We start from the raw sequence: 26,772 nt of genomic DNA on the forward strand, positions 1-26,772 counted from the left end.
CTCCACTTCTCTCTCCCACTGTTGCCTTATCAACCAGGAACTTTAGCTGGGTTTTGCTGATTTCTTTCACCAATGGCTAAAGTTGAGCAGACATTGAAATGGTGTGATTCAGTGATTTGTTATATGTCCATCGTGGTTGAGACTTGAGAATGTTTGTCTGATGATTAGACCTGCTTTCTAAGGAAGCATCTTTTATTTTCCTTTTTTCATGGACATCTCTCGGCATATGTGTACACAATTTGCTATGATTAGGTATTCTTTTAGTGCATTATGTCGAACTCGCTGAAGTCATATGAGTTGAATGTAATACATCATTCTAATCAATGTTTGTTAATTTACCTGAATGTGCTAAACCTTAACTGACAACATTTTTACATGACAAATGAAGGAATCAGATAGGCACATGCCAACTAAAAGCATCATGTCATTGTGGTTACAAGAAGTAATACATCATTTAAAGGCCCAGTGCAGTCAAAAACTAGATTTTCCTGTGCTTTGTATATATTTCCACACTATGAGGTTGGAATAATAATGTGAAATTGTGAAAATGATGATAATGCCTTTTTAGTGTAAGAGCTGTTTGAAAAGACCACCTGGAATTTCAGCCTGTTTTGGTGACATCACCAGGCGGTAAATTAGTTAATAGACCAATAAGAAAGAGAGTTCCAAACCACTCTGCCAATAACAGCTAGTTTTCAGTTTTCCTCTCGCCACTCAGACCACTCCCAGACAGTCTTAGAAAAATTCTTGCTTGAGAAATTGCTCTTTGCTAAGAAGCAATTTTGTTTATTTTTGACCATCTTAATTGAAAACAATCATTGTATGGTACTTTATTGTTACCTAGAAATGACTTGATATTGAGATAGAAATGACTGCATTGGACCTTTAACAATTTCTCATACGAACACTGTGACTTCAGATTAAAATATGCTATGTGCATGTGCTAATATGTTACACACAACCTGTACAGTTTAATATCCAGATTTATGTCAAAAATAAGCCCAACTCTCTGTTTCTATTGTAGTAACCGTAGGAGACTGAATAGTAGGCTATGCTAGCCTGAGGTTATTGTTTGAGATTAGGATGGAGTAGGACTTACTGTAAATGTATTGCATTTGATTCAAAAGCTTACTTGGAAATATAATAATTGTGTATTAGCATTTTAATCATAGTTTTACGTCAGTTTTAATTATTCTGAAATGTAATACAATGATATTTGCATTGCGCTACTCCTCGGCTTGATTTTTTAAAAACGGTATACAATCGTATATATTTCTAAGTTGTATACCAAGTCGAAAATGTGATAAAGCACATGATAAACATGGTTTCAAAACTAGTGAAAGTATGGATTGTGTTCAATATATTTTTTACAAAATGTTGCATTGGAAATCATTGTACAGTACAATAGTATACCATCATAGTGAGCAGCTTAGAGGTGACAGACCAGAGAGACTTGTCTGGTAATACTGAACTTGAGTTTCATACCTTTTATGTTTACACACACAATGCTAGATAGTCTTTGTTATTTGCTTGTATTGTTGTCTATTCATTAATTAATGATATAATCATCTTTTGCCTTAGCAAACAATAACAACTTTGAAAAGGATAAGCTCTTACGCTTACCAATATGTGTTTGTCAGTATTGCTAAGGCCATGTCTAGTGAAGTGCAAAGCTGAATACCGTTCACATGTATCATTACAACTGACATTGTAAAATAAAAAGATTAGTATTAAAAATTGTAAAGAAATATGTGTCATATTGGCGCAGTGGTCTAAGGCACTGCATCTCAGTGCTTGAGGTATCACTACAGACCCCCTGGTTTGATTCCAGGCTGTATCACAACCGGCCGTGATTGGGAGTCCCATAGGGCGGCGCACAATTGGCCCAGTGTCGTCTGGGTTTGGCCGGTGTAGGTCGTCATTGTAAATAAAGAATTTGTTCTTAACTGACTTGCCTAGTTAAATAAAGGTAAAATAAAAAATTCATAAAAATATCATGGCATTTTTACAACAAGAGATATTTGATAACTGTTCCATCCAAAACCCAGAGAGAGAGCAAGAGAGAGAGAGATCCAAAACCCAGAGAGAGAGAGAGAGAGAGAGAGAGAGAGAGAGCGAGAGAGAGAGAGAGAGAGAGAGAGAGAGAGAGAGAAAACGTTAATACATTCTAATGGCCGGCAGATGGTAGCAGAGTATCAACATCAGAGTATGTCAATAACCAACTGAAATCAATCTATTGAGGTATGTGTGTGCTGTATGCCTTTATTTTTTCCTCAAAGAAATCTCTAATGTAACATATTTAGTATATGTGTGTGTTTACTATTGAGCACATACAGGTAACTGACAAAAAAAAAAATCTTTATTGTCACATACACTGAGTGTACAAAACACTAGGGAACGCCTTCCTAATATTGAGTTGCACCCCCTTTTGCCCTCAGAATAGCCTCAATTTGTCGGGGCATAGACTCTACAGTTGTCGAAAGCGTTCCACATGGATGCTGGCCCATGTTGACTCCAATGCTTCCCACAGTTGTGTCAAGTTGGCTGGATGTCCTTTGGGTGGTGGACTATTCTTGATACACACAGGAAACTGTTGAGCATTAAAAACCAAGCACACTCAAACCGTTCAAAGGCACTTAAATATTTTGTCTTGCCCATTCACCCTCTGAATGGCACACATACACAATCCATGTCTCCACTGTCTCAAGGCTTAAAAATCATTCTTTAACCTGTCTCCTCCCCTTCATATACAATGATTGAACTGGATTCAACAAGTGACGTCAATAAGGGATCATATCTTTCACCTATACAGCCTATGTCATGGAAAGAGCAGGTGTTCCTAATCTTTTGTACACTCATTGTACACCAGATAGGTGCAGTGAAATGTGTTGTTTTTACAGGGTCAACCATAGCAGTACGGTGCCCCTGGAGCAAATTAGGATTAAGTAGATTGCTCAAGGGCACAGACAGATTTTTTTACCTTTTCTGCTCAAGTATTCAAACTAGCAACCATTCAGTTATTGGCCCAACACTCTAACCACTAGGCTAACTGCCAAATTAACAGAAACACCAACATAAAACTGTCCTAATAGGGCATTGAGCCGCCACGAGCCAGAACAGCTTCAATGCACCTTGGCATAGATTCTACAAGTGTCTGGAACTCTACTGAAGAGATGCGACACCATTCTTCCACGAGAAATTCCATGAATTGGTGTTTTGTTGATGGTGGTGGAAAATACTGTCTCAGGCACCCCTCCAGAATATCCCATAAGTGTTCAATTGGGTTGAGATCTGATGACTGTGACAGCCATGGCATTTGGTTTACATCATTTTCATGCTCATCAAACCTTTCAGTGACCACTCATGCCCTATGGATGGGGGCATAGCCACGGTAGCCAAAATAATGGCCAGCCAGCGTTTTTATACATGACCCTATGCGTGTCCCTATGGGATGTTAATTGCTTAATTAACTCATGAACCACACATTTACTCATGTGTTTCCATAATTTTGGCAGTTACCTGTACATTGCTCTACAGAAAGGTTAGTGCTCTCTGGAATCCTTGGGGCGTCCATACCCTAAACCCTAACCTTAACCTTAACCTTAACCATAAAACTTACCTTAACCTTAACCTTAACCTTACCATTTTACATTTCCACTTCAATGGGGTGACGTCAGAGTTGGACGTACCATCAATTTGTTTGCAATACTCCACCAGGGGACACTGTATTCATTCTGCTGGAATCCGGTCATGTTTACGGAAGTCAAAGTGACGTGTCAATGTCTACCAAAGCATTGTGGGAACGAAACGGTGCTTGCAATGGTGACGGCTGGAGCCGTAAAACCTACGGCTGAAACGGAGAAAGATTAACCATATGAATGGCACTAGTAGCTAGAATTGTGCTAATCTATCACACTAACGTCTAGGCTTTTTGTTGAAGACAGGTTTATGCCCTTGTCATCGCTTCGATTCTGCATACAGACGGATAGGGCAAAGCAGAAAACTGTAATATTGTGTCAATGGACACTTGTGCGGAGGTCCACAGCGTTTTTCTTTTTTCAAAAGAGCTGAATAAGTAGGCCGGGGACCAGTATCCTAGGATTGCATTTGCGTTCCTTATTATTTCAAGCTTTTGATATTTAGGTCGAATACATAATCCAAAATGTCGACCAGCACCCCCGAAGCGGTGAAGAAATTACTCGAGAACATGCAGACAGATCTGCGGTCCCTGTCCATGGAATGCAAGAAGAAATTCCCCCCAGTCAAAGAGGTAGATATATGGCTGTCTAGCTAACTTTAGCTAGCAATCTCTATCTAGCTTTCGCTCAGTTTCACTCTGTGTGTTATGTGGTGTTGTGATGATTTGCCACCTCACCAGTGATAATACATTTTGATGCAATTGCTGATGTTGTCATCAAGTGCATCAAGTAATGCGAGCGCAACGCGACATGGTGTATCAGGGGGTGCATAATATCCAGTTGTGACGGCTGCATGGATGCTGTGCCACGGTGTAACGTTAACGTTGGGCTTGATCCATAGCATGTTTATATTGTCAGTTGTCAAATAATGACTTTACATTCAATGGTGGGACGTGCGTTGTTTTGTGTGGATGTCAAGATCACATTTTTTCACATATCTTTAATAATTCACACAATGAGGATGCTTTGTGTTGTCACTGCATTGGTCAGAAATGCCACATCCAAAACGTTGTGATTGAAGGCAGAGTACTTCTCTTCCGGGTTTAACTACTGACATGAAGGCTATGGTGGTCCTCTACTTCATGTGGCTAAATATACTTAACAAAAATATAAACGCAACATGTAAAGTGTTGGTCCCATGTTTCATGTGCTGAAATAAAGATCCCCAACATTTTCCATACCCACAAAAAGCGTATTTTCCTCAAATTTTGTGCACAAATGTGTTTACATCCCTGTTAGTGAGCATTTCTCCTTTGCCAAGATAATTCATTCACCTGACAGGTGTGGCCTATCAAAAAGCTGATTAAACAGCAAGATCATTACACAGGTGCACCTTGTGCTGGGGACAATAAAAGGCCACTCTAAAATGTGCAGAGCTGTTACCAGAGAATTGAATGTTCATTTCTCTACCATAAGCTGCCTCCAGCGTCGTTTTAGAGAATTTGGCAGTGCATCCAACCGGCCTCACAACCACAGACCACGTGTAACCACGCCAGCCCAGGACCTCCACATTAGGCTTCTTCACCTGCAGGATCGTCTGAAACCAGCCACCCGGACAGCTGATGAAACTGTGGGCTTGAACAACTGAAGAATTTCTGCACAAACTGTCAGAAACAGTCTCAGGGAAGCTCATCTGCATGCTCGTCATCCTCACCAGGGTCTTGACCTGACTGCAGTTTGGCGTCGAAACCGACTTTAGTGGGAAAATGCTCACCTTCGATGGCCTCTGGCATGCTGTAAAGTGTGCTCTTCACAGATGAAACCCGGTTTCAACTGTACCAGGCAGATCGGTGAGTGGTTTGCTCATGTGAACTGAGTGCACCATGGTGGCGGTGGGGTTGTGGTATGGGCAATATCATTGAGCAGAGAGAGAATTTTGCGGTTTTGAAGCTAATTTCCAGCGATTCTACACAGTTTGGCATAGAGCTGAGAAACAATTTTACAAATTTAAAGCTAATATCCTGCAATTCTATGCATTTTGCTATGGCTAATTCTGTGTTCCACTGCTCAAACATTATAACAAAATCAATGGGCATGTGCCCTGAACGCCACGCCCGGTTTTTGGAATTTTAAATTCTCCCTGAGCTTTTATTTGATTGTTAGTTCTCAAAGATGGTATTATACAAATAAAAGTATAATTTCTGCATGTTTTCTATCTGGTTTTGGTCATTTAAGTTGACACTGAAACTGTTTTTCAATTAAGAAAATTAACCCTTAGACAGCCCGCCTAAGAAAAATACCTGTAATTAGCTCCAATGACTATAATGTTAGTTCGAGATTTTGGCAATGAAGCCATTTATCTACTTCCCCAGAGTCGGATGTTCCTGTAGACTTCCAGTCATTGAGCTGACGCTAGTTAGCATTGGCTCATGAAACTGCCTCTAACTTCCTTCATACTGGACGCAGAGACATAAAAATGGTATCCACGATCGTATTCTGTTGCCGCTAGCAATATTCATAAAATAAATATTTTTCACATAAAAAATCCCAACAAATATATATATATTTTTAACTCAACAAAAACAAAAATCGCGGACCTGCTTCAAACTCCAGTTTGAAAACCCCTGGCCTATATGACAGGAATTGACTGCATTCTCCTTTCAACTCTCATTTATAGGTCAAAGAAATTAGCCTAAGACAATCTGATTAACTTGTTAATGACCAGTCTTCACTTGCTTTTGAGATTCTGATTGAGGGCCTATAATAGTAATCTCTTTAGGACATGTTTTCATCTAGATAAAAACAAGGCCTTAATTGTCATGTTTCTATTACAATTATCCCACTAGGAAAATCCACACCACCTTTATGATGTCATGCCAGTGTAGGCCTAGCTGTCAGAGGAGAAGTAATGCTGTCTCCACATTTAAATGACTGCTCCTTTATGTTGAGCCTGTGGGCCTCCACTCTAGACTGAGGTGAGTCAGCCACTGCTGGGCAGCAGGCCGCCAGGTATAACTCTCCCTGGCTTTGTTTGTTTTTCCTCAGACCTTACCATGTGTAAGGGAGTGAAAGACTCAGCACTGCTCTGGGGAAAATACCTCTACAGTAGCCTAATATTTCAGTCTTTTGTTTCGTGGCTAGAATCTGGTTATACGAAGTCTAACCTTTGCTGGGCTTTCTAAGTAGGCGCAAACTTTTACATTTTGATCAACATATTGGAATTATCTTACCTTTCCATGGGAACTGAGAATCTTAGTGTGCCCTTGACCCTTCTCTTTTCACTCAGATAGCCAGGTACGAGACACCAACTTGACCAGTCTCACACACCCCTCTCCCATTCATTTACCTCTGACACACTGCAAAGCAGCCGTTTTCTTTATGGTTTTTCTGGGTTAAAAAGGGCTGAGAAGAATCCCATTGATTTTTCTACATCACAGCTTCACGCTCTACATCACAGCTTCAAGACCTTTCCTTCTAATCTCCATGGGAGATTCTCTGTTTGTTGTGCTCTGATCACTATAGTCTGACAAAACACAAACACACACACACACAGCAGCTCTCTCTGATGATTTACCGGTGATTCCAGGGTAATGGATGTTACGTTTGCACGCAAAATCATAACCTTAATGTCTCACAGAATGGCTAAACAACATATTAGTGAAAGTCTGAGTTTGTAAGTCTTAGGTCAAAATATGGATAGCCATAGATTCAGGCTTGGCTGAACACAAAAACAATAATTTTGAAAATATAGTCATTTCCATTATTACTTTAGAGAGCAAAAACGGCCGTTATGGATGTTACACCCTCCGTTCTGGATGTTACAGAGTCTGAAATAGACATTCAAATCTTAAAGATGTCTTGATCAAAATCTGTTAAAACACATTTGTTGTCATCTGGGATGTTACATTGCCTCTCCAAGTAACCCCCTATCTTTACAAGACTGTAGAACACGCAAACAGAAGTCAAGACACTTCAATTTGGTCTGTATTGCTTCATTAACATATCATTTTTAAGTTTCACATATCAAATGTTATTAGTTGTATGTGTATCCCGTACATATACAATGGTATACACTGTCCAACGAAATACCTACTTGCAGGTTCCGTCTCGATAATGTAACAACAATAAGAAAAGATAAGAATATGAACATAATGTAAATGGCTCGGTAGAATATAATAAACATCTTAACATAAGTATAATACAGGAAGGCACAATTTATAGTCCAATATTTACATGTTTTGGGGAAGGGGGGATTGGGGGGCAAATGTTTTTAAATTGTGCAGTATTTAGCAATCATAATAAGAGTCTGGTAGCTGTGTGTGTGGATGAGTGAGTGCATGTGTGCTAAGATGATGCTGGAGGCCTTCCTCGGGCACAGTTTCGAGTAGATGTCCTCTCCTTAGTGTTCATAACTAACACTGGGGAACAGCTGTGAGTGGAAAAACAATCTCTGTGGGTCCTTTCTAAAAGCCATGAAATATGATTGACTGAAAAGCCTTTTTTGAGTTTTGGCATCCTACTCTGTAACTCCAACATATAGCCTAGACAAGGGATGGCCAACTCCAGTCCTTGGGGGCCGGAGTGGTGTCACACTTTTTCCCCATCCCGAGCAAACACAGCTGATTTAAACGAATTGCATTCTAAACTGAAGATGATTATTCATGAATTATTGGAGTCAGGTGTGTTTGGGGCTGAGGCAGAAGTGTGACACCAATCAGGCCCCCGAAGACTGGAGTTGCCCAACCCTGATATAGACATTAAGGATAATTAGAACAGGGTTCCATTTGTAAATGACTGACCTGTGGATGCTCAGGTTGACTTTCCCACAGAATTGCCCTTGCTGTGTCTGTCGACTGTATGTGAAACCTGGCATCTCCAGGAATACTGCAGTATTAATGAAAAGGATCATGCAGCCTCCTGCTTTACACCCTGCCTGTATGGCTGAATTTGCCACACAGATTTCATACAGTCTGACAAAATAACAAGCAGAAGAGTAGAAACTTAAAGGTCCAATGCAGCCGTTTTCATCTAATAATTTCTGAGTAACATTTAAGTACCTTACTGTGATCGTAATAAATTAAAATAGTCAAAAATAAACAAATAGCTTCTTAGCAAAGAGCAATTTCTCAAGCAAGAATTCTGCTAGGACTGTCTGGGAGTGGTCTGAGGGGAAAACTGAAAACCTACTGTTATTGGTAGAGAAGTTTGTAAATTACCGCCTGGGGATGTCACCAGGCAGGCCAAAACTCCATCCCACCAAACAGGCTGAAATTTAAGGCGGTCTCTTCAAACAGCTCTTATACTAAAAGGGCATTATCATAATTTCCACAATTTCACAGTATTATTCCAACCTCGTGGTGTAGAAATGTATATAAAACACACAAATCTAGTTTTTGACTGCACTGGGACGTTAAGAAGAACTGACTAAATGTGAGACTAAGGTTTGGATTCATTGAATAAGCCCCTTCAATGTTGGCTATGCAGCAGCAGAACCAATGCTAAAATCTGCAGTGTTTTTCTCTCTCAGCATGTTCTGAGACCGCCGATGAGCGGCTGACCTAATGATGCTGGTCTTTTGAGGGAAGTAGGGATGGGCATTTGAAATAATTTCACTATTCAAATAATATCATAACATTTTTTCACATATCCGAACTGGCTTGTGGCGCAGCCTGCGTGACTTGGGAGAGAGGTGCCGCTCTGCTCGCTTGCAGCGGTGATGGGCATGGGCCGGTGTGTTTGACACGGGAGAGAGAGAGTAGCCATACAGACTTGCGCTAGTTAGACAAACTTGTAGATGCCGTAGGTTATCTATCATCCCATCTAGTAGTGTCTGTCTTGACTGCATCAAATCGATGTAAAGAACTAAGCTAGCTAGCTAGCTTACGTAGGCTAGTTGAGGCCGTTTTGCTGCACTTCTCGTTCTTGTCTACAACAACTCCATTCAGATAAAATAATAGGGTCGTTCCATGTAATTTCAGCAAGCCATGACAGTTAAAAACAGATAAGTTAAGCATTATCTTGTTGAAATATAATTTAGTCTCTGAGAAATTAAGCTCATTAATTGCACCCTAATTGGCTATTTTAATTCATAGATTCCTATTATTATATTCCTATTATATTCAAGAATTATAGTACCTACCAGCTAATTAATTGCAGCCAAATTGGCAATTTTTTAATTTATAGGATTCATATAATATTGAATAAATATAGTACCCAAAATCCGATTTGGACCAAACTTTTTTCTAACAATGAATTAGACATGAGGAATCCAAAGTAATTGTCAAAGCCATCCACGGATTGGCGTGGTGTGTGGGGGGTCCGTGGTTGGCATTTGACAATTACTTTGGATTCCTCCGAAAATCGTACAAAAACACATTTACTTGAACAGTGCAGATGCTAAGTTACCAAACGATAGATTGCTTTTACGATAGATTGCCATAGATTTTCTGTTAATTACCAAAATTACTGAAGATTCCGGTAACTTTGGTAAATTACTGGTAGCTTTGCAACCCTACCCTCTCCATTGACTCTCCATTGAAATCCCAGCAATCTGCTTCTGATTCAAGGCTCTCTGACTTGCTTTGTTATGTGACCGGTTGAAATCTCTGTATGGAGTTCAATGATCTTGATCTTCCTTCAAGGTTTCAGTAGGAGGCAGTTCATTGTTTGCCCGGATTGCAGAACCCATACTAAGTTTATTTTTAAACCAGGCATGTTAGACTACAGCCTCATTGTTATACATTTTTGTAATCATCCTCATCACCACCACCGTCGTCATCTTCCTGCCATGAGTGGCTCCCGTTTACATTGCATACAGGGTCCATTCACTGTGGCGTCTCTGATCGCTGCTAGTGCTAGTCCCACCTAACCACAATGGATGGTGTGTGAGGAGGGGTTGAGAAGGACCTTTTAAAGGCTGTTTATAACACGGCCTTCATAGATAACACAGCCTTCATAGATAACACAGCCTTCATAGAGAACACAGCCTTGCCTAGTTTAACTCAACAGCACTTTGGTCAAATTCACTTTGGAAAGAATTTCTGTCATGCCACAAGGAATATCAATGGTTTAAGAGCGTGGTTATGGTCAACCTGTTATAATGTATGGCGAGAACCAGCGCCCTGAGAAACCTTGTCCAGTGCCAACTGCTGTAACTTCATTAGCCAAGATAACAAGACTAACTTCATGATGAGGAAGTGTCAGCTCAGCAGCTGCTGCTTATCCAGCCACCCCCTATCAACAACACCTAGAATAAGAACTCAACGGCCCTATATTGCCCCTTTCCCCCCCCCAACACAGATTTTATTGTCCTTTTGTGGAGGCCTAACCATGTTTGTGGCAGAGAGTTAATGTTCTCAACAAAAAAACGTCCTGCCTGCCTCCCATTTTGAATATGAGCCGCAGCCTATTGAATATTATTTTCATTCACTTCGTAGCACCAATGGCTGTATTTATATCTCAGTTTGGGCAAGCTTTAAAAGTGGCTACACCAGCAGGAACGGAATGATTATTAAAGAAAGTTCTGTATGTTGGTTTATTACCCTGTTAAAGCCCTCAGCCTCGCTCCACACTGAGAACAAAGGAGATGAGGGAGACTTGCATTTCTCCAGATTAACTTTAAAGTCGCGGTGTGGCGTGGTGATCGGGCCTGTAGTTCTACACAGTTTGGCTCAGTCCACACTCCGAAGTATTAAGGCCCTGTTGCCTGGTAACCAAGAGGTTCAAAAGGTCGCGTCCTGTCCCGTTGACTCCCGTCTTCTGTGCGGCCTTGTTGCAGTTCAAATGAAATATTAAGTGATATGACTGTATAAAAGCTAGGAGAGGTGAAACACCACAGCACAGTAGCCACGGTCAGAAAGAACAACAACGGCAAGTGTTTCTCACGCTCTGTCTTCCTAAGTGGTTTAACATCATATGAATAGGGGGTGACTGCTTCTTGTTATTCATATCCTATGAATGACCTGCTGAGGTCTCGCACACTGTTCTCAAGCTAGGCCCTTTGTGGTCAGATGTTACCTGAAAGAAACCCTGCTAGGCTATGCATGTTTGAGTATGAAGGAGAGGCAGTGACTAGAACAGGATGTCTTGAACTTGGAACACCAATCCAATATTTTTTCAATTTAACTTGGGACTAGAATTGTGAGCAGTTGCCAAGAAACAATCGCTCAATGTCAAAGCACTTCTTGCTGTCAATTGTGGCACTTGACATCATTTCAATTATGATTATTAAATGCAGGGAGTGTATGTTAATAGGCCTTTGTTTTTTGGTGTGTTCTTCAGAAAGGGCATTTTCATGGTCGAGTCAGCCTATGAAATATTGGACACTGACAGTATGTTTATGTAGGCTATAGGCCCAGTCCGTATCACAGTGCATAGGCAATTGTTAATGATCTGCTTGCTGTTGTGGTTGGTTTAGGAATGGGAAGAAAAGAACAAGGCAAGAGAAGCACAGAAAAGAGGAGAACGAGGGGGCGAAGTTGGAGAGAGGGAGAATATCTTGACAGAGCTGCAGTTGCTGTAGAGATATAAAGAGGCCTCTGTTGACTGCTGAAAGCACAGCATGCTCTCTCTCTCCTTCCCTCTCCTCTCTCTCTCTCTCCTTCCCTCTCCTCTCTCTCTCTCTCTCCTTCCCTCTCCTCTCTCTCTCTCTCTCTCCTTCCCTCTCCTCTCTCTCCTTCCCTCTCCTCTCTCTCCTTCCCTCTCCTCTCTCTCCTTCCCTCTCCTCTCTCTCCTTCCCTCTCTCTCCTTCCCTCTCCTCTCTCTCCTTCCCTCTCCTCTCTCTCTCTCTCCTTTCCTCACCCTCTCCTTCCCTCACTCCCTTGCTTTCTCTTTCTCACTCCCTTCCCCTCAGTCGCTCTTCTCTTCCCCCATCTTTCGCTTTCCCCCCTTCTCTCCCTCTCCTCCCTCCATATCTCCCCCATCCGGATCTTAGCCTCTCACTATGTTAGGCAGCACAGCTCCACACAAGAGAAATCACTATGGTTCCCTCTGTGTCTCCTCTCAGGTAAAGGGACTTAGGGTTAACTGATTACAGCCCTCAATGTTTCTGGCCACGCTTGTCTTCTCTGCCCTCTCCTCTGAGGATCATTAATAAGGACTGGGAGATGTCTACCTCAGGTATAACAGTGGATATAGAGGTGGTAACGCATCGTCAGCGGTCTCATAAGGAACATATAGGTCAATGTAATCTTAATGGGCCTCTTGTCTGTGCTTTCCTAGGCTGCCGAGTCGGGGATTGTCAAGATCAAGACCATCGCCGCGAGGAATACAGACATCTTGGCGAGTGAGTGAAGGAGGGAGGGAGGGACACCCTTAAATGCCTTGTTTGTGCGAGAAAGATGTTTTGGCTGAACCAATTATCCACGTACAGATCAGTGATTTAGACCTAATTCAAACAAGCAAAGGAAAGAAGAATGCATTCTAAGAGAGTTGTTCTAGGTGTGTTTTTGTTCTATAACAGCTGCCTGACTGCGCCCATGTATCGTCTCCCCCTTAGCTCTGAAGGAGAACAGCTCGGAGGTGGTGCAGCCGTTCCTGATGGGCTGTGGCACCAAGGAGCCCAAGATCACCCAGCTGTGTCTGACTGCTATCCAGAGACTCATGTCCCACGAGGTGGTGTCTGAGGTAAGGAACACAGGACCGCTATGGGTCTAATTCTAACTTCCGATTTTTCACTTAGTCATGTATTGATGTCAGTGGGAGACTAAGTGGATGTTTTAGGCTCGCCCCTATAACTCTTTATAGTCTCTTTGATTAATATTGCATTATCAATGCGTATAATGCATGTACGGTGTTGATTGAGAAGGCTGAAATGAATTATTTAGGAGGGAAATGGTCCTAGCTGATATCAAACCTGCTGTGACTCATATATTTTAAGGCTAGTACAAAACACACTGTACTAAACGCCTGGACAATTGAAAGTGAAAGTGTACTCTCTGTTCCTGCATGGTCGCTACAACACAAAAGACTTCTACGCTTTCATTCTAAGCCCATTGAACAGTGCTTTGGTCTGGATGAAGGCCTACATTTGAAGTCAGGGCAGGGGGAGCACATTATTATGACCCTGGGCTTATACAAGTTTAAATACCACCAACTCTATCTGAGAGGGTGGGTTTTCTACTTTTTACTTCACACTGCAGTGCAAATCCCCATCTCTGTAGAACCGCTACCTACACCTCAACATGGAACCCAGGCTATTGTGACTGGCCCTTTATCCACTAAACCTCAACATGGAACCCAGGCTATTCTGACTGGCCCTTCACTCCCCGATTGCGGCCAATTTCCTTGACTTGCCTGGTGTTATCAGGGACACCTTGAACGACCAGCTAGCTAGCTAGCTAGCCAGGCCTACTGTGTGAATAACAACTCCCTGACTGACTGGCTCCCTGCCTGACTGACTGTGTACACCCTGCCGTGCATGCCTGGCTGGCTGGCTGTGTTTACGTGCTATCAGCAGACACCCTGCTTGGAGCCTTTCAACAGAGGCTTTCTGCCATGCTCCAGCACCTCCCCTCTATATATCACCGTCTGTGTGTCTGTAAGCCCAGGGCTTAACTAGTAGGATGCGCTTTTAAATGGGTAGTTGTTGGCTCCCACGTCTATGGGAACAGCTAGCATGTCATTGCGCTAACGCTAGTAGCAATGCACCCCACTCCCCCTGTTTAGTAGCAATGCATTGAAACCCTGCCCCCACCTGCCTCCAGCTTTCCTTGCCACCACTGCAGAAAAATATCTTAGGGGAAACACTGGACATGGATGGGGAAGAGGAACGAATCTACCGCAGTATTGATTAAATGTCTTGGTTTGTATGAGTGAACGGGAGTCATTTTTGCCTCAGGAAGTAAATGACCTGTCATGGTATTGCCCCCTCTTTTGAAGGACAGGTTCTTTTTTTCTTCAACTGGTTCGACTTCCCCCAGTTCCATTGGTTTTGTACGAGTTCTGTTGGGTTGTTCTGACCTCAGGATGTGACACAAGGACAATGTGTGTGGAGTCACTGCCCTGGAGTGCCACAGTGGCAATGTACAGTGGGGAGAACAAGTATTTGATACACTGCCGATTTTGCAGGTTTTCCTACTTACAAAGCATGTAGAGGTCTGTAATTTTTATCATAGGTACACTTCAACTGTGAGAGACGGAATCTAAAACAAAAATCCAGAAAATCACATTGTATGAGTTTTCAGTAATTAATTTGCATTTTATTGCATGACATAAGTATTTGATCACCTACCTACCAGTAAGAATTCCGGCTCTCACAGACCTGTTAGTTTTTCTTTAAGAAGCACTCCTGTTCTCCACTCATTACCTGTATTAACTGCACCTGTTTGAACTCGTTACCTGTATAAAAGACACCTGTCCACACACTCAATCAAACAGACTCTAACCTCTCCACAATGGCCAAGACCAGAGAGCTGTGTAAGGACATCAGGGATACAATTGTAGACCTGCACAAGGCTGGGATGGGCTACAGGACAATAGGCAAGCAGCTTGGTGAGAAGGCAACAACTGTTGGCGCAATTATTAGAAAATGGAAGAAGTTGAAGATGACGGTCAATCACCCTCGGTCTGGGGCTCCATGCAAGATCTCACCTCGTGGGGCATCAATGATCATGAGGAAGGTGAGGGATCAGCCCAGAACTACACGGCAGGACCTGGTCAACGACCTGAAGAGAGCTGGGACCACAGTCTCAAAGAAAACCATTAGTAACACACTACGCCGTCATGGATTAAAATCCTGCAGCGCACGCAAGGTCCCCCTGCTCAAGCCAGCGCATGTCCAGGCCCATCTGAAGTTTGCCAATGACCATCTGGATGATCCAAAGGAGGAAAGGGAGAAGGTCATGTGGTCTGATGAGACAAAAATAGAGCTTTTTGGTCTAAACTCCACTCGCCGTGTTTGGAGGAAGAAGAAGGATGAGTATAACCCCAAGAACACCATCCCAACCGTGAAGCATGGAGGTGGAAACGTCATTCTTTGGGGATGCTTTTCTGCAAAGGGGACAGGACGACTGCACCGTATTGAGGGGAGGATGGATGGGGCCATGTATCGCGAGATCTTGGCCAACAACCTCCTTCCCTCAGTAAGAGCATTGAAGATGGGTCGTGGCTGGGTCTTCCAGCATGACAACGACCCGAAACACACAGCCAGGGCAACTAAGGAGTGTCTCCGTAAGAATCATCTCAAGGTCCTGGAGTGGCCTAGCCAGTCTCCAGACCTGAACCCAATAGAAAATCTTTGGAGGGAGCTGAAAGTCCGTATTGCCCAGCGACAGCCCCGAAACCTGAAGGTCTGTATGGAGGAGTGGGCCAAAATCCCTGCTGCAGTGTGTGCAAACCTGGTCAAGACCTACAGGAAACGTATGATCTCTGTAATTGCAAACAAAGGTTTCTGTACCAAATATTAAGTTCTGCTTTTCTGATGTATCAAATACTTATGTCATGCGATAAAATTCAAATTAATTACTTAAAAATCATACAATGTGATTTTCTGGATTTTTGTTTTAGATTCCGTCTCTCACAGTTGAAGTGTAGCTATGATAAAAATTACAGACCTCTACATGCTTTGTAAGTAGGAAAAAATGCAAAATCGGCAGTGTATCAAATACTTGTTCTCCCCACTGTAAATGTTTGGCGGAATGAAGGTACATGTGACTCACTGACCCTGATGCGTTCAGAGCTGTGGGCTGGTCCGATCGGCTGCTCCGCTGTGTGTCTGTGTCTAATTCTTTGTTTATCGGTGTGTACATGTCTGTCTGTGAGCTCTAGTGCTGCTGTCACTTGCTCTGTTCTGTCACATTCCAGTTGATTGTGACCGTGACTGTCACTGCCTCCTTGATGTACAAGTAGGCTACAAGGCTCCCGAGTGGCGCAGCGGTCTAAGGCACTGCATCTCAGTGCTTGAGGCGTCACTACAGACCCCCTGGTTCGATTCCAGGCTGTATCACAACCAGCCGTGATTGGGAGTCCCATAGGGCGGTGCACAATTGGCCCAGCGTCGTCTGGGTTTGGCCGGTGTAGGCCGTCATTGTAAATAAGAATTTGTTCTTAACTGACTTGCCTAGTTAAAGGTAAAATAAATAAATAAATTAACTGTGTGTGTGTGTTCATCAGGCTGCAGCAGGGAACATCATTAACATGCTGTGGCAGTTGATGGAGAATGGGCTGGAGGAACTGAAGCTGCTGCAGACTGTCCTAGTGCTGCTCACCACCAACACTGTAGTACATGACGAAATACTCTCCAAGGTACCATAAACTGCGCACTGTATACAAACACCAAATGTTGTCATGCATGTACACAGTTGTACACAATACAAACACAGGTATCTTGCCTCGTGTCACAGAAGGTTGATATTTGCACAACCATTGCAGACATTTCATATATTCACAGTCCAGTCAGATAGCACATTCTTAGTCCCACAAACGTCTCATATTTGCCCGAGGAGTCATGTACTATTCCAAGTCTGTTTCCACATGCATGTGAATCCAGATGTGTGCCTTAGTAAATCTGTCTACGTTCAATTGTCCATACTAGTGTACCGCTTAGAATGTATTCCCCAATACATGGCTTGATCCTTGGTGGTAGCCTATGTTTTTCTGGATATTGTAACAGAGCCTGTGTCTCCTCTCCCCTCGTCCCTCCCTCCCAGGCTATCGTGCTGTGTTTCCGCCTGCACTTCACCAAGGACAACATCACCAACAACACGGCCGCCGCCACCGTGAGACAGGTCGTCACCGTGGTCTTTGAGAGGATGGTCGCAGAGGATGAGCGCTTCAAAGGTCAGGGTCAGAGTGCTCATGGGAAATGGAGTTCTTCTAGGACTGAACCATTTCTGTTTCTGTCCTTCAGTATTCTGCATCACACACACTTCCTCTTTTACCCTCCTCCTCCTCTAACTTTGACCCTGTCACAGAGTAAGGGAAGGGAGTTAGTTTCTCCTTAGATTGCCTAAAGCTGCTTATCCCATGATTTAAGCCTGAGTTCAATGAATACATAATTCGTTTTTGTTGAGGTTTTTGTTCTGCCCCTTAAGATTTCACACTGCTGTCTTCCCACTCTGCATCTTGGGATTGGGAATCACTATTTAATTAAGTGACTTTTCCTTTTTGTAGTAGGTGTTGGACCGGCCTTTTCTGAGAGTGTGTTGTTTGGTGGAATGTGTTTTGTGGTTTGTGTGTTTGTTTGAGTGTGAGCGATTGATCCCTCCAGGCTTGTAGCCACAGCTGTGTCCAATGACTGTCTCTCCCATGTGTTCTCTCCCCCCTTTCCCCCTCTCTCTTCCGCTCACTCTCTTCTCCCCTCCCCCTCTCCTCCTTCCCCCCCTCCTCACCTTCCTCTCTCCTCTAGGCATCGTGGAGCAGCCTACTCCAGTTCAAGGTAACACTAACCGGAGGTCTGTCAGCACCCTGCGGCCCAGCGCTAAAGACGCCTACATGCTGTTCCAGGTACGTCCACCAGGAGACAGTCCTCCATACCTCTCACTGTACCCCACCTACACCCTCTCGCCCATCAGAAGAGGGGGTGTAGATAGGGTTTACCCTGTGAACGAGGGCAGGAGAAGGGAGGGAACGAGGGGAGGGGAAGGGAGGGAACAACTTTGTGGAATGAAACACAGCCAGGCTGTCTTTATATACACTACAGTGGCTTGCGAAAGTATTCACCCTCCTTGGCATTTTTCCTATTTTGTTGCCTTACAACCTGGAATTAAAATCGATTTTTTGGGGAGTTTGTATCATTTGATTTACACAACATGCCTACCACTTTGAAGATGCAAAATATTTTTTATTGTGAAACAAACAAGAAATAAGACAAAAAAACAGAACTTTAGCGTGCATAACTATTCACCCCCCCCAAAGTCAATACTTTATAGAGCCATCTTTTGCAGCAATTACAGCTGCAAGTCTCTTGGGGTATGTCTCTACAAGCTTGGCACATCTAGCCACTGGGATTTCTTCCCATTCTTCAAGGCAAAACTGCTCCAGCTCCTTCAAGTTGGATGGGTTCCGCTGGTGTACAGCAATCTTTAAGTCATACCACAGATTCTCAATTGGATTGAGGTCTGGGCTTTGACTAGGCCATTCCAAGACATTTAAATGTTTCCCCTTAAACCACTCGAGTGTTGCTTTAGCAGTATGCTTAGGGTCATTGTCCTGCTGGAAGGTGAACCTCCGTCCCAGTCTCAAATCTCTGGAAGACTGAAACAGGTTTCCCTCAAGAATTTCCCTGTATTTAGCGCCATCCATCATTCCTTAAATTCTGACCAGTTTCCCAGTCCCTGCCAATGAAAAACATCCCCACAGCATGATGCTGCCACCACCATGCTTCACTGTGGGGATGGTGTTCTCGGGGTGATGAGAGGTGTTGGGTTTGCGGCAGACATAGCGTTTTCCTTGATGGCCAATAATCTCTATTTTAGTCTCTTCTGACCAGAGTACCTTCTTCCATATGTTTGGGGAGTCTCCCACATGGCTTTTGGCGAACACCAAACATGTTTGCTTATTTTTTTCTTTAAGCAATGGCTTTTTTCTGGCTCTCTTCCATAAAGCCCAGCTCTGTGGAATGTACGGCTTAAAGTGGTCCTTTGGACAGGTACTCCAATCTCCGCTGTGGAGCTTTGCAGCTCCTTCAGGGTTATTTTTGGTCTCTTTGTTGCCTCTGATTTAATGCCCTCCTTGCCTGGTCCGTGAGTTTTGGTGGGCAGCCCTCTCTTGGCAGGTTTGTTGTGGTGCCATATTCTTTCCATTTTTTTATAATGGATTTAATGGTGCTCCGTGGGATGTTCAAAGTTTCTGATATTTTTTTATAACCCTGATCTGTACTTCTCCACAACTTTGACCCTGACCTGTTTGGAGAGCTCCTTGGTCTTCGTGGTGCCGCTTGCTTGGTGGTGCCCCTTGCTTAGTGGTGTTGCAGACTCTGGGGCCTTTCAGAACAGGTGTATATATACTAAGATCATGTGACACTTAGATTACACACAGGTGGACTTTACTTAACTAATTATGTGACTTCTGAATGTAATTGGTTGCACCAGATCTTATTTAGGGGCTTCATAGCAAAGGGGGTGAATACATATGCACGAACCACTTTTCTGTTATTTATTTTGTAGAGTTTTTTGAAACATGTTATTTTTTTCATTTCACTTGACCAATTTGGACTATTTTGTGTATGTCCATTACATGAAATCCAAATAAAAATCCAATTAGATTACAGGTTGTAACGCAACAAAATAGGAAAAACGACAAGGGGGATGAATACTTTTGCAAGGCACTGTATATATACAAAAGTATGTGGGAACCCCTTCAAATTAGTGGATTCGGCTATTTCAGTCTCACCCGTTGCTGAGAGGTCATGCAATCTCCATAGACAAATATTGGCAGTAGAATGGCCTTACTGAATAGCTCAGTGACTTTCAACGTGGCACTGTCGTAGGATGCCAATTTTCCAACAAGTCAGTTCGTCAAATTTCTGCCCTGCTAGAGTTGCCCCGGTCAACTGTAAGTGCTGTTATTGTGAAGTGGAAACGTCTAGGAGCAACAACGACTCAGCCGCGAAGTGGTAGGCCACACAATCTCACACAATGGAACCGCTGAGTGCTGAAGCGCGTAGCGCATAAAAATCATCTGTCCTCGGTTGCAACACTCACTATCGAGTTCCAAATTGGCTCTGGAAGCAACATTAGCACAAGTACTGTTCGTCGGGAGCTTCATGAAATGGGTTTCCATGGCCGGGGAGCCGCACACAAGCCTAAGATCACCATGCACAATGCCAAGTGTCAGCTGTAGTGGTGTAAAGCTCGCTGCCATTGGACTCTGGAGCAGTGGAAATGCGTTCTCTGGAGTGATGAATCACGCTTCACCATCTGGCAGTTTGATGGATGAATCTGGGTTTGGCAGATGCCAGGAGAATGCTACCTGACCGAATGCATAGTGCCAACTGTAAAGTTTGGTGGAGGAAGAATAATGGTCTGGGGCTGTTTTTCATGGTTCTGGCTAGGCCCCTTAGTTCCGGTGAAGGGAAATCTTAACGCTACAGCATACAATGACATTCTAGACGATTCTGTGCTTCCAACTTTGTGGCAACAGTTTGGGGAAGGTCCTTTCCTGTTTCAGCATGACAATGCCCACGTGCACAAAGCGAGGTCCATACAGAAATAGTTTGTCGAGATCGGTGTGGAAGAACTTGACTGGCCTGCGCAGAGCCCTGACCTCAACCCCATCGAACACCTTTGGGATGAATTGGAATGCCGACTACAAGCCAGGCCTAATCGCCTGACCTCACTAATGCTCTTGTGGCTGAATGGAAGCAAGTCCCTGCAACAATGTTCCAACATCTAGTGGAAAGCCTTCCCAGAAGAGTTGAGGCTGGTATAGCAGTAAAGGGAGGACCAACTCCATATTAATGCCCAAGATTTTGGAACGAGATGTTTGACGAGCAGGTGTCCACATACTTTTGGTCATGTAGTGTATGTACAGCCTAGACTTCCAGACTGTATCACAGAGGCAATGCTAGTAGCTGTCTCCAGCTGTCCTATGTGCATGTCTATATATCCCCATCTTCGTGTGTGTCTATCCAGGACCTATGTCAGCTAGTGAATGCTGACGCCCCCTACTGGCTGGTGGGGATGACAGAGATGACGCGGACATTTGGTCTGGAGCTCCTGGAGTCAGTCCTCAATGACTTCCCTGGGGTCTTCCTGCAGGTAAACACACAGTACACACAACATAATACACAGTCCCTCCAGGATTTTGCAATCCCAATTTTGTTTTTGCTAAATCAACAATTCCCCAAGCGAGGGCTTGCAATTTTGACCAATCATTAGAAAAATAGATTTCTGCATAAAACAGTCTAGTTTTGTCACTATACCAGAATTTTGACTTCGAGAGCAGGTTTAGTATCACGATACTTGAAACCGAAATGATACTCAATACCAAAACGATACTCGATACTGAAATTATACTCAATACCAAAACCATACTCAATAACAAAAAAAAATCCATGTATTAGCTAAAGTCACAGAATAACCGCTGGCTTTATTTTCTTAAACACTGAACAATATGTTGATAACTGGTAAAACAACTAAAATAACAAATAGAATATCTTCTATTCTATATAACATGTAGGTCCAGGTTGTGGGCCCAACTGTCCTATACTGAGTATTGCCAACCCATAGTCTTTCCTGAGACATATTGTGCATTATATGTCCATTGCGCTGCACACAATTTAAACATAGTCTTGAATGATGCATGCCAAGATATAGAAGAGATAAGGGACTGTTAATATTTGCAATCACGCAACTAATACGCCGGTTCACCAGTATGAACGAAATTACAAACTGATTTTTTTGTTCAAGGCCTCTAGAACTGTTGTCCGCTAAAGATGATAATCTGTTTGCATCTGGCATTTTATTGGCTGTCCAGTATCCAGACGACCTGTCCTCAGAGATTCCTATACAGTTAATCTCTTTCCGTAACATGTTGAGGCCTGCAATTAAGGAGAATGAAAGGCTCAATTAAAGATGTTGCAAAACGGCTGTATTTGAAGCACCACTCCCTTCTGCCCAGTTTCCCTGATGTTATTATGGCAATCAAGCTGTTTTTACCATCCCTGTAACTGTCGCTTCTGCAGATAAATTATTTTCTGATCTTAAACTCTACTAAGAACTACCAAAGAAGCATTAGGCTCTCGGTCTGATATGCACCTTTGAACACCTGAGTAAGCTCCCCTCATTGCACTGGCACCGTCGTAGCCTTGCCACGGCATTTGTTCACGGAGATCCTCTTATACTTTCAATCAGTTAAATTTTTTATTTTTCCAAGGCCTGAGGCACTTTTTCAGTCACATTTCAGTCACATTCCTGAAGAACACTTTGCTTCCTAGTACATATGGAAATTAAAAAGGTTTATGAATGACTTTTTGGAGGGTTACTGTCAAAATGATCAATTCAATAAATAAATAAATGAATAAAAGACCGATGAATAAGAGCCAGAGCTCGTGGGCCCTCCCGCCTTGCGTGGGGGGTCCAGTACGACAGTGACAACGTGATACAGTAAAGTATAGTACAATACAGTACAATATAATTCAATACAATTAAGTATTATATGCATTGAAATAGAATACAATATGTCATCTCACTGTAGGTGTGTGTGTCTGACCCCCACCTCCTGCTTATCCCACCTGTTGCCCTCTGACCACTGTATAGCACCAGGAGTTCAGCTTCCTGCTGAAGGAGCGTGTTTGTCCGCTGGTCATCAAGCTGTTCTCCCCCAACATCAAGTTCCGCCAGGGCAGCAGCAGCGCCTCCTCGCCTGCCCCTGTAGAGAAACCCTACTTCCCCATCTGCATGAGGCTGCTCAGAGTGGTGTCTGTGCTCATCAAACACTTCTACAGCCTACTGGTGAGTCCCTGTGGTTATCAAACACTTCTACAGCCCACTGGTGAAAGTCAGTTACAGCTAGCTATTACCTAGTACTGTCTAAATCATCAAACACAACTACAGTTTAGTGGTGTGAGCCAAGGCAGGAACTATAGTTTGGGTAAATTCCATTTGAATTCAGTCAATTCAGGAGGTTAACTGAAATTCATCCTGTTGTCTTCTTATTGTAGAGATATATACTACCGGCCAAAGGTTTTAGAACACCTACTCATTCAAGGGTTTTTCTTTATTTTTTACATTGTAGAATAATAGTGAAGACATCAAAACTATGAAATAACACATGTAATCATGTAGTAACCAAAAAAGTGTTAAACAAATCAAAATATATTTTATATTTGAGATTCTTCAAATAGCCATCCTTTGCCTTGATGACAGCTTTGCACACTCTTGGCATTCTCTCAACCAGCTTCACTTGGAATGCTTTTCCAACCGTCTTGAAGGAGTTCTCACATATGCTGAGCACTTGTTGGCTGCTTTTCCTAAAACTCTGCGGTCTGACTCATCCCAAACCATCTCAATTTGGTTGAGGTCAGGGGATTGTGGAGGCCAGGTCATCTGATGCAGCACTCCATCACTCTACTTCTTGGTAGCCCTTACACAGCCTGGAGGTATGTTGGGTCATTGTCCTGTTGAAAAACAAATGATAGTCCCACTAATCCCAAACCAGATGGCGTATTGCTGCAGAATGCTGTGGTAGCCATGCTGGTTAAGTGTGCCTTGAATTCTAAATCAATCACAGACAGTGTCACCAGCAAAGTACCCCCACACCATAACACCACCTCCTCCATGCTTTACGGCGGGAAATACACATGCAGAGATCATCCGTTCACCCACACAGCGTCTCACAAGACACGGCGGTTGGAACCAAAAATCTCAAATTTGGACTCCAGACCAAAGGACAAAGTTCCACCGGTCTAATGTCCATTGCTCGTGTTTCTTGGCCCAAGCAAGTCTCTTCTTCTTATTGGTGTCCTTTAGTAGCGGTTTCTTTGCAGCAATTTGACCACGAAGGCCTGATTCACACAGTCTCCTCTGAACAGTTGATGTTGAGATGTGTCTGTTACTTGAACTCTGTGAAGCATTTATTTGGGTCTTCCATTCTCTGGGTCTTCCATTCCTGTGGCGGTCCTCATAAGAACCAGTTTCATCATAGTGCTTGATGGTTTTTGCGACTGCACTTGAAAAAACTTTCAAAGTTCTTGACATTTTCCGTATTGACTGACCTTCAAGTCTTAAAATAACGAAGGACTGTCGTTTCTCTTTGCTTATTTGAGCTGTTCTTGCCATAATATGGACTTGTTCTTTTTACCAAATAGGGCTATCTTCTGTGTACCCGCCCTACCTTTTCACAACACAACTGATTGGCTCAAACGCATTAAGAAAGAAATTCCACAAATTAACTTTTAAGAAGGCACACCTGTTAATTGAAATGCATTCCAGGTGACTACCTCATGAAGCTGGTTGAGAGAATGCCAAGAGTGTGCAAAGCTGTCATCAAGGCGAAGGGTGGCTATTTGAAGAATCTCAATTATATAATATATATTTTGATTGGTTTAACACTTTTTTGGTTACTACATGATTCCGTATGTGTTATTTCATAGTTTTGATGTCTTCACTATTATTCTACAATGTAGAAAATAGTAAAAATAAAGAAAAACCCTTGAATGAGTAGGTGTTCTAAAACTTTCGACATATGTGTACATATGTGGGTAGTTAGCTTGGGGAGCTGAGGATTGAGGTGTGTTTGTCTGTGTTGTGGTTGTAGGTGACGGAGTGTGAGATCTTCCTGTCCCTGCTGGTGAAGTTCCTGGATGGAGAGAAGCCTCAGTGGCTCAGAGCCGTGGCCGTGGAGTCAGTCCACAGGCTGTGTGTACAGCCACACCTGCTACGGTGAAGAGGAGGAGCGCACACGCACCCTCAACACACATATCACTGACCTCACCATACACCTCTGACACTAACCTTATAGCACACACAAACACACATCACTAACATTACCGCAAAACCTCAGCGCACATAACCTCAACAATCTCCTCCATATTATATATTTTTTACCAAACTTCCTATCAACCCTGTCTATATCCCCTCCAGATCTTTCTGCCAGTCCTATGACATGAAGCAGCACTCCACCAAGGTGTTCCGGGACATCGTCAACGCTCTGGGCTCCTTCATCCAGTCCCTCTTCATCATCCCCAACACAGGCAACCCTGCTGCCACCAATGCCCCTGCTGGTCAGTACCACACTGAGCACATTGAGATGGACCTACTGTTGTCTTTACTTGTGTTACAGCTTGAGACTGTAGTTGGAAATAAAGAAAATGAATATCTAGGATAGGATTAGGCAACTCATGAGGGTATGGAAGGTTCTGGTCTGCAGGGTGCGAAGGCTTTTGTTCCAGCTCAATACTAACTAATATTTTGCTCTCTCTTCTACCTTCCCTCCCCCCTTCCATTCCTCAATCTCTCTGTCCCTCCTTAGGTGGGTCTGGGTCGGGGGCCCAGGCGGCTGCCCAGGGCGGTCCAGGAGCAGGAGGTCAGGGTGGGAGTCTGACCACTCAGGCTGCCTTCGAATACCGCGGTACCTGGATCCCCCTCATGACCGTCAGTGTGCAGGGCAGCGCCAAGGCTACCTAGTGAGTAGTACTACACACACACACACTAGACATCTAGCTATGTCTGTCTAGGTTTGAATCATCCATCCAATTATCACACACAGGGGCACAATCTATTTGAGACAGATATTTAAACCAGAGAGAAACGGTTTGATTTTAAACCACAGGGGACGGAATTATCATTAGACCTAGACACCCTGGAGGACAGTTGGCCTGTAAATACTGTCATTGTCATTATTCTACTCTAACTAGCTGCTATCTTTTAGTGAGGGGACCGAGACAAAGGCAGGAACAGAGAGAACACAAACACAGCAGATTCCACATGACACACACTGTGCCTGTAAGAGGGGAGGAAGGAGTTAATTTAACTGTGGATTAGTTGACCTAGCTCTGCTCTCTATGCATGGTTAGGAAGGGAATAGGATCTGTTGTCTGTAATTATGAGGAGATTGAGCAATGCTGGTGTTTTGATAGACTAGAGAATGAAACTAGCTGGTTTGTTGATGCAGGAGAGACGGTTGTCAGTCAACATTGTCTTAACACAACTCATTGTGTGTTTGTAATGAACACATTGCCAGGGAAAGCTGATCCTGCAGGTGTCTAAGCAGCAGTCCAGTGAGAGTGTGTTTGTTAGTGGGAGCTGAATGAGTGTTTTTGTTTGCATGTAGCTCCTTTGGACGTACACACTTTTTCTTACAACTGAGTAGGGTAGACAGACACACACACACAATGCGTCATATCATACGTTTCCCTTTCCCTTTCCCCTTCCCTGCCCCAGTCTGGAGATGTTGGACAAGGTGGAGCCCCCGTCCATCCCAGAGGGTTATGCCATGTCTGTGGCCTTCAGTGCCCTGCTGGACCTGGTCCGAGGCATCACCTCCATGATAGAGAGAGAACTGGCCAAGGAGGAGGAGGAGGCGGCTGTACGCAGGGAGGCCAACCCAGACCAGAACGCCCAACCTGAGCCTGGTGAAGAGAGGGGAGGTGGAGGAGGATGAGGGAGGGTTGGGGGTTAGGACCGGGGTGCTTCTCTGGGCCAACACAAGAAGCCGAACCCTAGCTTGCAATTTTATTGACCTCTAGTGGCCAATC

The 26,772-nt window shown here is 43.5% G+C and overlaps 1 protein-coding gene across 1 annotated transcript in view; it reads left to right on the forward strand.

Annotated features, from left to right (window-relative positions):
* Nucleotides 1–3,809: 3,809 nt before the first annotated feature.
* LOC311135225 (protein MON2 homolog) overlaps nucleotides 3,810–26,772 on the forward strand; it is a 49,300-nt gene continuing 26,337 nt past the window's right edge. The window contains exons 1-12 of the mRNA XM_084169164.1: nucleotides 3,810–4,270; nucleotides 12,858–12,921; nucleotides 13,135–13,262; nucleotides 16,749–16,880; nucleotides 17,285–17,414; nucleotides 17,983–18,080; nucleotides 21,209–21,334; nucleotides 22,835–23,029; nucleotides 24,834–24,958; nucleotides 25,160–25,299; nucleotides 25,548–25,701; nucleotides 26,459–26,649. Coding sequence (XP_084025290.1) covers nucleotides 4,163–4,270; nucleotides 12,858–12,921; nucleotides 13,135–13,262; nucleotides 16,749–16,880; nucleotides 17,285–17,414; nucleotides 17,983–18,080; nucleotides 21,209–21,334; nucleotides 22,835–23,029; nucleotides 24,834–24,958; nucleotides 25,160–25,299; nucleotides 25,548–25,701; nucleotides 26,459–26,649 — 1,591 coding nt within the window. The 5' untranslated portion in view covers nucleotides 3,810–4,162. The remainder of the gene's footprint in view (nucleotides 4,271–12,857; nucleotides 12,922–13,134; nucleotides 13,263–16,748; nucleotides 16,881–17,284; nucleotides 17,415–17,982; nucleotides 18,081–21,208; nucleotides 21,335–22,834; nucleotides 23,030–24,833; nucleotides 24,959–25,159; nucleotides 25,300–25,547; nucleotides 25,702–26,458; nucleotides 26,650–26,772) is intronic.

Source organism: Coregonus lavaretus, assembly GCF_964263955.1.
Source record: "Coregonus lavaretus genome assembly, chromosome: 9".
NCBI lineage: Eukaryota > Metazoa > Chordata > Actinopteri > Salmoniformes > Salmonidae > Coregonus > Coregonus lavaretus.